Source organism: Haliotis rubra, unplaced genomic scaffold (genome assembly GCF_003918875.1).
Source record: "Haliotis rubra isolate DU_JTF1 unplaced genomic scaffold, ASM391887v1 Scf133, whole genome shotgun sequence".
NCBI classification, from domain to species: Eukaryota; Metazoa; Mollusca; class Gastropoda; order Lepetellida; family Haliotidae; genus Haliotis; species Haliotis rubra.
The window spans coordinates 1,740,132-1,756,416 of record NW_025765259.1 but is presented as its reverse complement, the minus strand read 5'-3'; the positions used below and the strand labels follow the sequence as shown (position 1 = coordinate 1,756,416).

General features: G+C 44.9%; 1 protein-coding gene across 9 annotated transcripts in view; it reads right to left on the bottom strand.

Moving 5' to 3' along the window:
- Positions 1-14,873, bottom strand: part of LOC124267684 — a 33,519-nt gene extending 18,646 nt beyond the window's left edge. The window contains exons 1-4 of one of the 9 annotated variants that reach the window (XM_046702655.1): positions 14,423-14,873; positions 14,051-14,229; positions 13,800-13,871; positions 518-641 (exon numbers count right to left, since the gene is read on the bottom strand). In XM_046702655.1, coding sequence (XP_046558611.1) covers positions 518-641; positions 13,800-13,871; positions 14,051-14,229; positions 14,423-14,819 — 772 coding nt within the window. In that variant the 5' untranslated portion in view covers positions 14,820-14,873. Of the gene's footprint in view, positions 1-517; positions 642-901; positions 1,586-1,811; positions 2,104-3,718; positions 4,616-4,831; positions 5,163-6,601; positions 6,920-10,591; positions 11,367-11,892; positions 12,131-12,247; positions 12,496-13,799; positions 13,872-14,050; positions 14,230-14,422 lie in introns of those variants that run through there. The other 8 variants (XM_046702665.1, XM_046702662.1, XM_046702659.1 and 5 more) reach the window with 8 other exon arrangements.
- Between the last annotated feature and the right edge of the window lie 1,412 nt (positions 14,874-16,285).

The window sequence follows — 16,285 nt, the reverse complement described above, 5'->3', positions numbered from 1 at the left end:
CTTTTAGCAATATTCCAGCAACATCACGGCAGGGGACACCAGAAATGGGCTTCACACATTGTGCCCATGTGGGGATTCGAACCCGGGTCTTCGGCGTGACGAGCCAATGCTTTAACCATTAGGCTACCCCACCGACCCTTCGTGGGTTCTTTTAAGTGCACAGGGTTGTGTACTGTACACTAGGGGTTGTGACAACACTGAAAGAGTCTGCACACTAAGTTGACTCCAAGGTTTTTTACACCCGGTCACAGGTGGGCTCGATCCCGTCACCTCAAGCTCGCTGGATCACTAGCCTGGCGCTTTAGCCAGTTCGCCCACAGTACTAACTGTAGCAGTGAGAGACCTTTACAGGTATGTACAATGTATCTGTCATGTGGCATAATAATATTGGCAAATACAACTTATGTATGCATTTCCACGTTGTTCCTTAAAACCTTGAGGAAATACTGTCAGGCCAATTATATATGGTTGACATCAGTATCTGCAATCAAGTGAAAAGAGTTTATACGTATCTTACCAGAAAGTCCAAAGCCTGCTATGTTGGACTGGAATCGACTGGATTCGGGTCTTGCTGCATTGAGAGGGTTGAAGGGCACGGGGTCGGGGTGTTCAGGGGTGGGGCCACGGCCACCGACGAAGTGCTGAAATAGAGGGCAGTACGTTAATGGAAGATCCACTGCAACAGACAAACCGATAGGCTTTTGTTTTGAATAGGCAACGACTCGAAACGTCTAAAATCTTTACAAAATATAACTGAAAACCTTTGATGCTCATGCCTTTCTGACAATTACTACGTCAGGTGACCAATCCAAACGTTTGGCCTGAAGGCAGTATACACCCCCCATCCACACGTGCGTTCTTCCTCAATCAATGTATTGTATCTCTTCCTTGTCTGCATTACCCGCTGATGTATCGCGGAGAATGGTCCCGCTTGAGTTCTCACTTGACCTTCCCCTTGATAATTCAAAACGTGACCTTGCAATGCTCGACCGCAACCTTGTTTTGCTGTTGTTTGACCTTCACCTTTTTCCCTCACGACATGACTTTGACAAGCTTGACCTTGAACTCGTTTCGCAGGTCCTGTACCATGTTTCATCCGTCGATGCAAATTCAGGTTGTCTTTCCGGGAGAACGCGCGCCCGCAGCAGTCGCAGAGAAACTGGCGGACCTTGTCGTGAACTCGGGTGTGGCGGGCGAGGTCATACTTCCTCTTGAAGCTCAAATGACAAATGCGACATGGGAAAATTTGCCGAGTCTCATGTATAGTCTGCATGTGGCGCATGAGAGAGGCCCTTGTTGTGAACTCCTTGCCACATGCGGAGCACTTGGAGCTGTCATCAGCACAGCTTCCGAGAAAATCCATTTCCATCATACTAGTGAGGGTGACCTTAGTTGGCACCTACACATCGATATTTAGCAATGGCGTCCTGAATTGGGAATCCGCACTGCCTGGCTAACAAATCTCTACTACATAAGTCGTACGCACGACGCCTAGCTCTTGATGCTTGCCTGGCGTTCAGCCCACAGCCTTCTAGGCGGCGCGCGTTCAGACGAAAGCCCAGCTGTTGCCACGGCGACGGGGGATAGACCGAGTTACTTCAGCGTCTAGCCAGGCGTTCAACACAAACAATACTTGCAGCAGTCTTGAGCGAGTCACAGTAACCCACAACTCCCCGCGTCCCCGATATACCGCCTCCAGCCCCTGTATACCAACAACAAAACTGACACATGAATTGTCAAATTAATAATTTGTGGCCCAATCAACGATCTATCAAAAAAGGCGAATGGGTTGTGTGTATACTATACTCTACCTTGGAGCATACAAAGTGATATTTCCGCACCGAGAATACATTGAGTTTCTCGATTGGTTTCCCACAAGCGGCCAACCACCTCAGACACGGGTCACGTCTAGTCTTTGGTTTGGGGAAAGGATGGAAGGTCACTCCTGCCATCGACTCCTTGAAGTGATACCGCGTGTCACTTTTACAGGCGCCCCACATGCATCGTTTAACCATCGTGTCCCTACTGGGTAACTCGAGTTGTGAACCACTGCTGAAGAAGGCGGCGTATAATGTCTGCTTGTCTGACCTCGCCTTGCATCCGGGCTCTTGACGTGTCAGTCAGCGGGCAGTGAGGCCCCACAGGGGTCCTCTAATGTCGAACTCTCATTGTTAAGCGTCCAGATGATTTTTTTATAACTTTTTTGGATTGTTGATCAATCAACATGGCGTTTGTTATATCGTTTTAAAAAATCCAATCAGTTTTATCATTATATATTATGTATTAAAATATTTGACTGAATTTGAAACAAATTTAATAACTGCAACGATGACCGGAACAGTCTCGATTGGTGAATATTGTCTATGTTCCTTCCCTTTATAACACAAAAAAACCAAAGCAGCAAACAGACATTTTAGCGTAAATCATCAACAGAACCCTCAAACATAGACATATCCAATATTGCCTTCCAAAGTTGAGTTCAGAACGTAATATAATTCTCTTTCCGGGGCTCCTTGCTGTTATGTTTCAAATGAAAACTGAACAAAAACGACATCTCTGAATATTATCATTTCAGACACCAAATAAAGAGTACATGTCCTTACCTTTGAACAAACATAATGATATCTTTTTATTTTGTCTAAATTGAGTTTGTTTTGCGGTCGTCCACAAGCTTTCACCTAGCGTCCGCAGTCCTCCATCCTGGTTTTGGTTTTTGGCAAAGGGTGAAAGGTCACTTCCGTTTCCTCCCTGAACATGTAACGCGTGTCACTATTACAACACACACACACACACACACACACACACACACACACACACACACACACACACACACACACACACACACACACACACAGTGCTTCGTCTTTCCCATGGTCTGTGTCCACTGACTGAATCTTCTAGACAGAACGATATGACGACTTTCAGCAACAGGTATTCTACGGTCAGGACAGTACCGATAAATAACATATAGAAATACTCCCTATGCGTGGTAAAAGTCGAGGAGTAATCGGTCACGTGACAACACTATCTACAGTGGGGCGCTGGATGGATGGCCGACTTACACATTACGTGTGATGTTTGATGTACACGTATATATGTACACATTCTGTTGATGGGCTTTTTGTTTTGTTTACATCAACACAACCTCTAGCAATGAAGTGTTACAAAAATCCTGGGAAACAAGGAATGTACTTCACATATTGCGCTTGTAAGGAATCGAACTCTATCCTTTGGTAAGACGAGCCAACGCTGCATCCACTGTGTTATCAATCACCTCCTAGGTAGGACAGAGGGTAGTATGGAAAACCCCGTGGTCACGTACTGTCCCAGGGAACGGTAGCACCGTGTGTTAACGTCTACAGAGTCAAATGCCCGAGATGCACGAGCGCCAGCTGGAACCACGTGGGGTGGGCATGGTGTTGACAAACCGAGAATCATCAGTAGGATTCAAACCAACGACCAGCTCACCCTTGGAAACATAAGTGACGAAACTCTACAGAGCCCTTTGACCGTTGCTTAACGCCGCACTAAGCAGTCTTCCCGTCATATGCCGGTGTTCTGTAAATAATCGATTCTGGGTGAGGTTGTTCCGTGCCAGTGGTTGACTTCAGGAGCATCGATATACCATAAACTGTGATACGATGTGTTTGTAGAAATTCTCCACGAGTATTTTCATACATTTTGAACACCACGTGATATAAGCTAATTTCTAACTCACCTCAGTTCGAATCCGTTTCGTACTTCTGCTGTTTATTTTGGAAACCTTATGGAAGTTGAACAGTGTGGGTACAGCATTCGGTTTGAGCAGCCGCCTCCGCTTCCCTCCCCCCATCCCAAGGTCGAGCCTCCTGTCCGGCAAGTAACAGTCCGGGCTAAAGTGATCCGAGCACACACGTGCATGTTGGGTCACGTGCGGGTTTTCCAGCCTCATTAACAACAACCACTGTTCTAACAACGCTGTTTGGCTTAAGGGGAGTCGGTGGAAACTGACTCCTCTCTCATAAGCATCGTTTTTATTGGAACACCCGAACGCCATGCAGAACACCATCGTCAAGGTCAAGAGGTCACCACGTTATCTCTAGCTTGTTTCTGATCACATTAAAGAACCACGACACCGAACGTCACACTAAGGGAGGTCAATGGAGGTCAATGGAGACGCTGCTGACCTGCTCGGTATCAGCTGCTGTCCAGATCAGGTTTCAACTCTATATTCCGAAGTCTGATTCTTCCATGGTCACCAGACTAACACAACCACACTTCCTGGCTTCCGACTGTCAGACGAACACCGTTATTTCGTCTTGTCTTGCATCTTGTTCCTTAGTTCGGTTATTACCATGGTGATCCACTACCCACGTGCCGCTTGCTCCCATAACGGTTGGGTGAACCTACCCTACCGGCGGTACACAACCAGCGTTACAGCGAGGTTTGTGGGGATACAACAGGCGATCGCCGAGTTGGCGGTGACGAGTCCGTCCACTCCTCACACTGTAATACTCGTCACTACAATAATACTGGTCTATCGATTAAAACAGATACACAAAACACTTGCATCGCATATCCCAAGTTCGTCTCTGGTTATCACTGCAAGGATATTTGCACTAACAACCACTGGGGCACTCGATAAGGGCTGCACGCTTTTACGTGGATAACTAGGTCAACGCCCGTGGTGGTGCGTCTGGTCGCCCGTGCTGCAGGTTACTTCAAAGCAGACGTCACAGTAACAATACTGTTCTTGTGTGGTTATGGGTATAATATCAATTGACATAATTTTATCAACTGGCTAACGTTTAGCAACAAAACTACACTAAGTGTTATATGTTTTCAATCTTACCTTGGAACACACAAAGTGGTACGGTTTTATTTTGTTCACGTTTAGTCTATCTGCAGGACGCCCACAAGCGGCAATCCACCGAAGACAATCCGGAAGTCTCGTCTTGGGTTTTGGAAAGGGATGGAAAGAGACTGGATGTTGTTCCCTGTGGAGATACCGAGAGTCACAGTGACAATCGCCCCACACACAAGCCTTGTTTTTCACCATGATGACAACAAATCCTGCCCTAAGTCGCCCTGGATAGCCAAACACGAGATAGCGATTTGATTTAGCATATGTGCAAAGGGTGGTCCATGGTTAATGATCCTCACAACATCCGGAAACAGCAGGTGCGAGCAGCACCTTGTCACGTGACCATCTCGCGCACGGTTATTGTGAGGCTCCCGTGACTGGGAAGGCGTAACATGATGTAGTTCACCGGCCTTATAACGAGGAAGAAATTGCAGGGGACTAATTCTCGTTCTCTTTGAAGATATGAGGCGGCCAGTTGCATTGTAGTTGAGGCGGCCAGGTGCATCGTAGTTGGTACGGGGAGACGTTGACACAATCCACAATGTAGGGGACGCGTTGACACAATCCACGTTGTAGGAGGGAGACGCCGACACACTCCACGTTGTAGGGAGGAGATGCTGACACACTCCACGTTGTAGGAGGGAGACGGTAACACAATCCACGTCAAAAAGGGGGGCGTTGACACAAACCACGTCATAGCAGGAGACGTTGACACAATCTACGTTGTAGCTATTGGCATTGACACAATCTACGTTGAAGGAACAGATATTAACACAATCCACGTCTTAGGGGAGACGTTGACACGATCCACGTCGTTTTGGGGAGACGTTGATATAATCATCGTCTTAGGGGAGACGTTGACACAATCTACGTCTTATGGGGGGAGACGTTGTTATAATCCTCGCTGCAGGAGCAGACATTGGCACATTCCACGTCTTAGGGGAGACGTTGACACGATCTACGTCTTATGGGGGGGAGACGTTGTTATAATCCTCGCTGCAGGAGCAGACATTGGCACATTCCACGTCTTAGGGGAGACGTTGTTATAATCCTCGCTGCAGGAGCAGACTTTGGCACATTCCACGTTGTGGGAGTAGGCATTGGCACAATGCACGTCGTGGGAGTAAGCATTGGCACAATGTACGTCGTGGAAATAGGCATTGGCACAATGCACGTCGTGGGAGTAGGCATTGGCACAATGCACGTCGTGGGAGTAAGCATTGGCACAATGCACGTCGTGGGAGTAGGCATTGACACAATGCACGTCGTAGGGGAGAAGTAACATTGACAAAACCTACCCACGGGACGTCCACCCCTGGATACCACACTCACCTTCGATCTATGTAGATCACCCGAGGTGCAGGTTGTAGCAGGCATGACCGGGTTCAGTTTAGCATATACTTTACGAGTAAGTGGAAGCCACTTGCGAAATTGGGGAAGGCAGCGTCTTGCATATGATTAATTTACTGTGACGGTTATTTTAAGCGTAATGCACGTTGAATCAACCACGATCCCACAACAATCAATATACGGGAATACAAGTGACACACCATTAAACTTGTAGTCTAGTTATGTCCCTTTTACGTACATCTGCTTGTTCCAGGTCACAATTACATTCCACTCTTTCGACACCATGATATACTGTAATTCGTAACTGATACAAACTCACTCACCACTCACTCACTCACTCACTCACGTAGATTCTATTGTTTTCAGAAACTGTTTATTTCCATAACTTCGACTTCCCATTTGACTTACCTTTGAGCAGACAAAATGATATTTTTTAATTTTGTCAATGTTGAGACGTTCAAACGACCTGCCGCACGCGACAATCCACCTCATGCTATCATGTGGCCTCCTCTTTGGTTTGGGAAAGGGGTGAAAGGTCACATCCGTCATGTGATCCTTGTGTCGATACCTTGTGTCGCTGTTACAGTCTCCCCACACGCACCGCTTCGTCTTGCCCATCTTGCACACAGTCAGGATCACAGTTCTTCTAAAAGCTTTCCTTGCCAGAAATATGTTCACCACTCCAATCCTGACTTGATTCGCGCAAAACAGAGATATAGGCAGTTCAATAACGTCATGTGCACTCCCCTTGAGACCGCCCGACTCTAAGGGAGTTCAAAAGCACCACGTGACTCACGAGTCTCTTCACGAGGCGCTTCCACATTCGCGATAACGATTTTCAAGTTAAACACGCTGGACGTAGTTCAGGTCGCTCTGTTGGGTCTCCTTAACTAACGTTCTGTTTATCTGTTACAGGTCATGATCCATTCTGAGATCAGCAGATATGACTCCAAGTTATATAGTCTCACACACTACGGGTATGCAATGCTATATCCCCTTATGCCGAATACCTGACCCCCATGGAAATGCAATGTTACATCCACTATAATACCCCGAAACTATCCTGACCCCCATGGATATGCAATGCTATATCTACCCCTTATACCGAAAACCTGACCCCCATGGATATGCAATGCTATATCTACCCCTTATACCGAAAACCTGACCCCCATGGATATGCAATGCTATATCTACCCCTTATACCGAAAACCTGACCCCCATGGATATGCAATGCTATATCTACCCCTTATACCGAAAACCTGACCCCCATGGATATGCAATGCTATATCTACCCCTTATACCGAAAACCTGACCCCATGGATATGCAATGCTATATCTACCCCTTATACCGAAAACCTGACCCCCATGGATATGCAATGCTATATCTACCCCTTATACCGAAAACCTGACCCCCATGGATATGCAATGCTATATCTACCCCTTATACCGAAAACCTGACCCCCATGGATATGCAATGCTATATCTACCCCTTATGGAAAACCTGACCCCCATGGATATGCAATGCTATATCTACCCCTTATACCGAAAACCTGATGGATATGCGAATATCTACCCCTTATACCGAAAACCTGACCCCCATGGATATGCAATGCTATATCCACCCCTTATACCGAAAACCTGACCCCCATGGATATGCAATGCTATATCTACTCCTTATACCGAAAACCTGACCCCCATGGATATGCAATGCTATATCTACTCCTTATACCGAAAACCTGACCCCCCATGGATATGCAATGCTATATCCACCCCTTATACCGAAAACATGCCCCCCATGGATATTCAACGATATATCTACCCCTACCCCTATATGAAGACTTGCCTTGCTAGACCGCCTCCGTCTCCCGCGGGAGGGTTGGTGGTTGTGGCCCTTGTTGTTGTCAGTCTCGAACACACACTCACTGTTGGTGATGACCATGGCGGAACAACCTCTGGTCGTGCATCTCCACGTAATGTTTCCCGCAATACTTTTGTAGTGATAACTGTACTTATAGCCGCTGTGGGTTATACAGTCCGCCCCTCGCGTCGTCACGCTTTTCTCAAACTGCATATTTTCCAAATACGGTATTTTAAAGCTAAGAAATAGTTTGCCTCAAACCCTACTTTTAACCAAGACACAAATATATGTCTGCTTAAATTTCTTGTGCTGATAACACAACTTAACAGGCAGCTCAATAGCGAGGCATCCTGTGCTGAATCGCCCTTGACATTGTGCCAGATCTGCATGGCCTGTGCCAGATCGCCCCTCGTTATAACGCTATTAGTGTATATGTCGTTTCAATTTTACGAGGAAAAGGCTTGAGTTTGAGTTACATGTAATGAATGACTGCAGTACAGGTGTGGAGGGTCAAGTTGATATTGACAGACTCCGCGCATGCCTAAAGATTGCCTTCTTAGTCTTCGTTCGGAGGGCAATGTCAGATCGTGACAGACTTCACTCGGGGAAGAGTGATCGTGCCGAGTCAGCGAGTTTTGAACCTTTGAACCGTACGTATAACAGTTCTACCACGACATTAATAATTTACGCGTAATCAAAATCTTACGAAATGAGACACTGGAGTTGGAGGTTCGGGGTGGAGTGTGAGTGAGCGAGTGGGTTTAGTATGACGCCGCTTTTAGCAATATTCCAGCAACATCACGGCGTGGGAAACCAGAAATGGACTTATAACATGGTATCCATTTGGGGAATCGAACCCGGGTCTTCGGCGTGACGAGCCAACGCTTTAACCACTAGGCTACCCCACCGGCCCTTCGGGATGGAATGAAGATTACATTTTTAGTAAAATAAAAGTGCAAGTGCAACGGCAAGTGAAGTATTCCAGTTTCCAAAAGAGCGGGAAATGTTTTACAGACATCTTCAAATACTTCGGGCTACATATATTCGTGACATGTTCCGGTTCGAACACGGCGAACATCCACAGCCTGACCAGGAACAAGTCGACAAAGGTCCTATACCACCCACTGTGGACGATACGGCCACAAACCGGCTGTTGTCAGTACGCCCCCATTACAAACATTCACATGTGGAAGTATTTGAAGATATAACATATGTTACTTTCTCAGTAAAGTACAGATTCTAGTACTTATAATTGGGGGACACAGGGGGGGGTGTGTTTGAGTCCCATCCGGGATTCGAACCCACACCCTCAGTTCCCCCCCCCCCCTTTTGCATTACGATAGAGAAAATCGTCGTTATTTGCGTTGTATTTAATTCATTTCAATATATCTTCAATTCGGTTAAAGTCATCGCTAATTTACTTCAATATAGCTTTAAATAAATTATACACAATGGATTATTGCTTTGTCGCATTATCGTTATCCCCCGCAACGCGTTTTGTGGGGGGTATTTAAATGGACTCCGTCCGTCCGTCCGTCCTTGCACATTTGTCTTTTCCGGAGCAGAATTCTAAAACCGTTCAATATTTCTTCACCAAACTTGGCACATAGATAGATCTGGTGGTGTACTTGTGCCTTTTGGTAGTTTTGGAATTCTGAATAAAATATTTTTAGTGTTTCCATGGCAACAAGTTCGACTTAGCCTGAAATTGGTGGTTGTGCTCTTTTCCGGAGCAGAACGCTAAAACCGTTCAATGTTTCTTCACCAAACTTGGCACATAGATTGGTCTGGTGGTGTACTTGTGCCTTTTGGTAGATTTGGAATTCTGAATAAAATATTTTTGGCGTTTCCATGGCAACAAGTTTGACTAAAACTGAAATTGGTGGTTGTGCTCTTTTCCAGAGCAGAACTCTAAAACCGTTCAATGTTTCTTCACCAAACTTGGCACATAGATTGGTCTGGTGGTGTACTGGTGCCGTTTGGTAGTTTTGGATTTCTGAATAAAATATTTTTGTCATTTCCATGGCAACAAGTTTGACTTAGACTGAAATTTGTGATAGTGCTCCTTTCTGGAGCAGAACTTTAAGAACCTTTCAATACTCTCCTTCCACTTTTCTATATACACACCTAAATATCTGACATAATCATAACTCGTAGACATAATCATGAAGAGTATTTTGCCATTGCGGGGGATATTGATGACTTTGTCTTCTTGTTATAGTTCATTGTACACCTTAGTCTCTTTCATTAAAGTTCGAACTGAATGTGTTTTTCGGAGTTTCGGTGATATTGTAGCGGGTACAAGTTTCCTCGTTGATTGGTTGTATGATAAGACTGGTAATTCCTGGTCATCCGGGTTATCGGTCTAGGCGTGTGTTTTGTCCGTTTGATGACTTGTTAAGTCAGCAAACACATAAAGGCCATGAAGAGTTATCGGTCATACATCGGATTTAAATATTTAATGCTAAAACTAGTATGTGTATTTTAACACATCGTGGTATGTTCACTGTAAACATTGTTCCAAATCATCATTAACTCACCTGATTTTGTTTTGGCATTGGCAAGGGTTGCGTCCCTTTACAGTCGACAAGTAACTCTTTCTGCAGTCCGTGCAGGCGCACTCTGTGACGTTGTAGGTTACTATGTTGGTGAAAGCCCGCCTTACAAATCTCACATCGGAACTGTGCCGGGCCATGCGTGCCACGGTGACGTCGTAGACGCGACGTCGTCTGGAAGACCTTCCCGCACACGTCGCATGTCGGCCCCGTCATGGTTGCGAGTCTAACTTGGGTTCCGTCAACAATTGTGTGGGGTTCAGGAAAGTGGTGGTAGCGGCAGCTGATGGAGCTTATTGTTGGAGGAGCATAAGCGATGACGTTTATAGTTATCTCCTGTGGTAATCCATAACGGGTGCAGATAATGTTGTCGTGGCCTCGGATTATCTCCCCCTTCCTTCGGGCTTACTACACATAGAACTGCCTCGAACCGAGTGAATCGGTTTGACTTTACGTAACCAGTTTCATGCTTCTTCAGTGTAGTTCTGATCACTGCTTAGGTCTTCTTAAAAGTAGACACAAGAAGAAGAGAATATTTGAGACTTTCATATCCTGGAAACAGTTCTCTACCGGCGTGCACGTGGACGATGTGTACAGGACGTTGATGTGTTGTATTTGAGGTTGTAACATTTGTGAACCACCATAGATACCCCAGGTAGATGTCCCGGTTGTACTTCTTGTTTCAGTGGACGGTCATCAACATCGACCTTCGCATGAAACAGTTCGCGGCGAGCGATATGCCTAACCTTCACAATAAAACCACCAGCAGGGATAATTTAGCGTCATGAGCTGGATCAAATGCTACTTTTCCTCAACATGACCCAGATTCCCTTCCCGTCTGGGCGCGAGACCTTCACTCGTGAAGGCTGGTCCGCAAAGCAACAGGTCGATATATCCGCGATATAATGAAGGAACCTTCAGCGCGGCATCACCTTTCTGCAGCCTTCAACGTTGTACAGCCTTCTATCAGTGTCGATGTAGGCAATATATTAATTTGCTGTCATGAATAAACAAGAGTGATTGTGTCTGAAGCCAATTCTACATCAGTCCTGTGTGAGTATTTATTCAAACACAAATAACAACAACCAAATACATACAAACAATTGAGCATATTGTGGTTAGTGATCTAGCGGCTCGACACACAATGAGTGAACAGTGTCGTGACCCACTCCCCGCTATAACGCCCATACCGTCCAGCGAGGCTCACTTTCCAGGGCCAGAGTGCGTACCCACCCCTATTTCCCTTGCCTTGCTCCCTACCCACCCGTTCATCAACACATTCTCACCTTAGTGCAGACGTACTTATCCCTGTTGACTCTATCAATGTTTAAACGCTCGCTGGGCCGGCCACAGAATATGATCCACCGCAGACATTTCTCGAGATTCGTCTTGGGCTTTGGGAAAGGCACAAAATCCACACCCACCATGTGACTCTTGTGGTAATATCGACTGTCATTATGACAATCACCCCACTGGCATCGCTTAATTCTCATTTTGAAATACAGGATTAAACTTCAGCGGCCCCGATCGTGTTACTAAATATAGATGTCTAGTTTGTCACACCACCAGATAACGTGTTGTTATGGTAACGAGGCTCCAGAAGATAGGGTCTAGCTCGAGTTATATATATTTACTCCTTACCTTTGAGCATACAAAATGCCATGTCCTGATGGAGGTTACGCAGAGCCTGTCGGGACGACCGCATGCAAACACCCATCTGGCGCATTTGTTCGGATTGCGGGTTGGTTTGGGAAATGGGGTGAACGTAATGCCGTGCATGTGTGGCCTGTTCTTGTACCGACTATCACTGTGGCAATCGCCCCAGCAACATCGTTTTGTCACCATTGTGTCCCGATCTGTGCGGTTGATGGAGAGTCGACATCAACCTCTAACACCAGGCAACATGCTCTCCAAGTCGACTCACGCAATCACTACATACGGGTCAGGCAATCGTCGGGCACATGACCCGTTATTTGTACCGCATGCAATCTACGGTGGCCTTTCCGTGCCATAATTCCAATGGGTCTTGTCCTTTGAAGTGGGTGTACAATGGTGCATTGTAATCTGCCCCGATGCTCATAGTGGAGACCGTGAACAGTTTATAAACATCAGTGCTCTTACAAGATGTACGACCGGAGGGGGTATAACTTGCATATTGTCCAAGTGAGATAAATCTAAATACAGCGTGCCTGACGTCACCACGATTTGATAGGTTATTATTAACGTCACGTGGTAGAAGAGCTGTTGAGAATTATTTTGTACCAAGATTCGAACACAAAGTCCACAAAAACAAGCACTGGTTACCTCACCCAATACGCAACCAGTTACCAACATTAAAACTATCGTCAAATGAGGACACCCTGTCAGACAGTGAGGTCACCTGCTGAAAATATGACAGAGTTACGTCAAATGCTAACGGTATGCCACACAGTTACGTCACATAAAGACACAATGTCACACACTTCCGTCATCTGCCGACAGCTTGTCACACAGTTCCGTCATCTGCCGACAGTATGTCACACGGTTCCGTCATCTGCCCACAGCATGTCACACAGTTACGTCATCTGCCGACAGCATGTCTCAGTTACGTCATCTGCCGACAGCATGTCACACATTTACGTCATCTGCCGACAGCATGTCACACAGTTACGTCATCTGCCGACAGCATGTCACACAGTTACGTCATCTGCCGACAGCGTGCCACACAGTTACCTCATCTGGCGACGGCATGCGACCTTGGCCCTACATTAAAGCTACCCAATAAATCAGTGTTAGCACATCAGATATGTCACATGTGAGAACACAACACTGAAATCTTCTCCGCAGCCAAGTAAACAGCCAGTCACGACTTTAGGTAAACTGTTATCATTAGACGACACATTAAACATCACCCCCAGACCAGTCAGACCTCATCTTAATTTGTCATATTGACTGGGTCCCTGTCTAGGCAATCCCAAAGGGGCCGTTATGCTGCGATTCTCGTAAGTACATGTATATGATAGAGGAGAGATCACCTTAATGTGCGATTTGGGGACGAGGCCCAACAAAACAGTCTGTGTACCGCAATTTTTTGCCAGTTCCCGTTGGCAACCAAGGTTGCTGTGCTAAACAACAGCGAAACCATATACCGATCAGTATATGGTCTCTGATGTCGTACTGTTGACAGGTGGTTATAGCGGGGTTCTGTACTCACCGGCTGGGCCGTGTTACGGGGGATCACCTGTGGCCTGAGGAAGGTGTCCATGGCCGACCTTGGAACGGAGAACTGAAGAATAAAGAAGAGAATAGTGAAAATTTGATGCAATTACAAATTAAATGAATACAAATGTAGATTAAATTGAAACAATTTCAAATTGAAAAGAATTAAAAACAGATGAATGGAGATTTTGGTTTCTGCTAATAACATTTGTAATTAAGATAAATTGTATATATAATTATACTAACCTCCTCACTGGGGTGGCTGTGCCCCCGAACAATGTGTTGGGTGAGGAAAGCCCATGTGGTCATTATTTCTTCGTCCCTCATACTCCTGTCTGCCGGCCCTGATCCACTTTTAGACTCCCTCTTGAGGATCTTCCCCACTCTGGTGCGCATGTTTTCGTAGTGCTTCTTGCACTGGGCACCTACAAGATAGAAAGAGGAACAAAATATTAAATACAATAACATAATAATTTTAGTCAAGTAAATCGTCTTTAATAATGCAGTGACATGATGAGAACATAAATCACACATTAAATGACATTAATTAATTCAGAATTTCAGAAACTCATTTAGAAAAAATATACCAGGGAAGAACATAATGAACAAAATGCAAACCAGTGGCAGGGGGGTCCTGTTCCTCCCCAGCTGTTGTCCATAATTGGGTCTTTGCAGTGAGATTCAGCCAATCCTTCTGCTTCTTGTCGAACAGCTGGGGGTGCTGCTTAACAAATTCGGCCAGACTCCAGGTTCCCTCATCCGTCCATTTGTAGTCCGGTATTTCTTTCTTGCTAACTCGGATCCTTTTCTTCTGTTGTGCTTGGGGATCTAATTGGGGCTCTTCTTGAGGGGCCGGAACATCCCCACTTGAGGAGGGTGAGGGTGGAGAAATATCCCTCTCCCTCTCTGCAGACGCTGTCTCTATCTCGGTTTCTTGCCTGTGCTCTTCTATAAGTCTTCCAGCCATTGCTTGTCTTGCTCTTCCTCTGGTTGTCTTTTTATCCTTGGCAGGCATCGTGTAGTAGTTGTAGATCGTTCGCTGTCGAGTAGAGAAATGTTGGGACTGGCTTCTTCTATTAAGCGTTTATATAGGTTACCTTCACCGTATGGCATGTCGCGAGATGTGGGCACGCTTTTTATACGCACTGCCGAGTGCGCCGTCGTCGCTGATTGGTGCGTCAACAATGCGTGAAGTAAGCGTGCCCAATGCGCGTCGAGTTCGTGCCGTGCGCAAACTATGTGGCAACTCGTCATGCTATGACCACGTGACCAAGTCGTGATAACACATACTTGTAACCATCAGAATACAATGGCTTACCGCCTCTGACGCTGTCAGTGAAAGTAACACGAACTTGTGCATTAGCCATGTTTAATTGTGAATATATGGAAAATAGTATTTATATACAACGTTTTGCGGCAGTTTGTTTAATCTGAGATACCGGTTAATTAATTTGATCTATAAAGTGAACACAGAGCAAGCAGTGTTAACAAGATTAGCATGTATCATTTTAACTCTGAAGAGATTCTATACTTCGGAATTTAGATAATACAATCTACAATAAAAGCAGAGAATGCAAGATTAAAGAGCAAAATAAACATCAAAAGATTAATGTTATCATATGTTAACTAAACACGTCAAAGAGAATAAAGAAGCCACCAGTCATATGTTAACTAAACAAACAAGGAACAATTCACTTTGTTCACACGTCAACTACATTAAGAAGCCGCCTATCAGTGTTACGAAACAAACAAAGGACAAGTCACTAAAACAATTTTCATCCATTGGGATCAATGGGTGAAGCTTATTTGAAAAGACGGTATAGTCAAGCAGCTTATGGGATTACGTGAAAGTTTTTGATGAAAGCAAATCATATATTCTTTTGTGTTTATATGTTAAAGGAGTTTAAAAAATTGTTTGTTTCCAATCTGAATATTAATGCGAAAGCTATTTTTAGCTCCAAATCCAAGATGGCCGCCACAATTTAACCGGGAACTGAAGAAGTTGCATAAACCCGTAACAAAACAATGGTTTTCACATCAAATACCATGCATATTTGGTTAAGGAATATATTTCTCATATGCTATAAGTCACTAGATCTTTTTAGTTTGCTTTTAGTCTCAAATTTACATAAAAGAGTTATTTTTAGATCTAAAAGTCATAATGAGTATAAAAACACCATTTCTGCACAAAGCATATATTTTATAAAGAACTAGTACAATATGAAAAAGGAATATACATCTTACCCTGTTTATCAACTATAGAAGAGGACTTTACATGAAACTGTGATCCAGAAATATACTCTTCAAGAAAAAAACGCATAAGCCATTTCTAGAAGAATTTCATGAGTTAGTTTAAGAGCAATTATTTCATGTAATCCCAATGGTAAAAAGGTGAAAATTCAAACGTCTATAGACAAAGCCTTTACTGTTGTGTTTCTGTTTACTTGAGTCCATAAGATGGCGTCAAAGTCAGTACTTTGC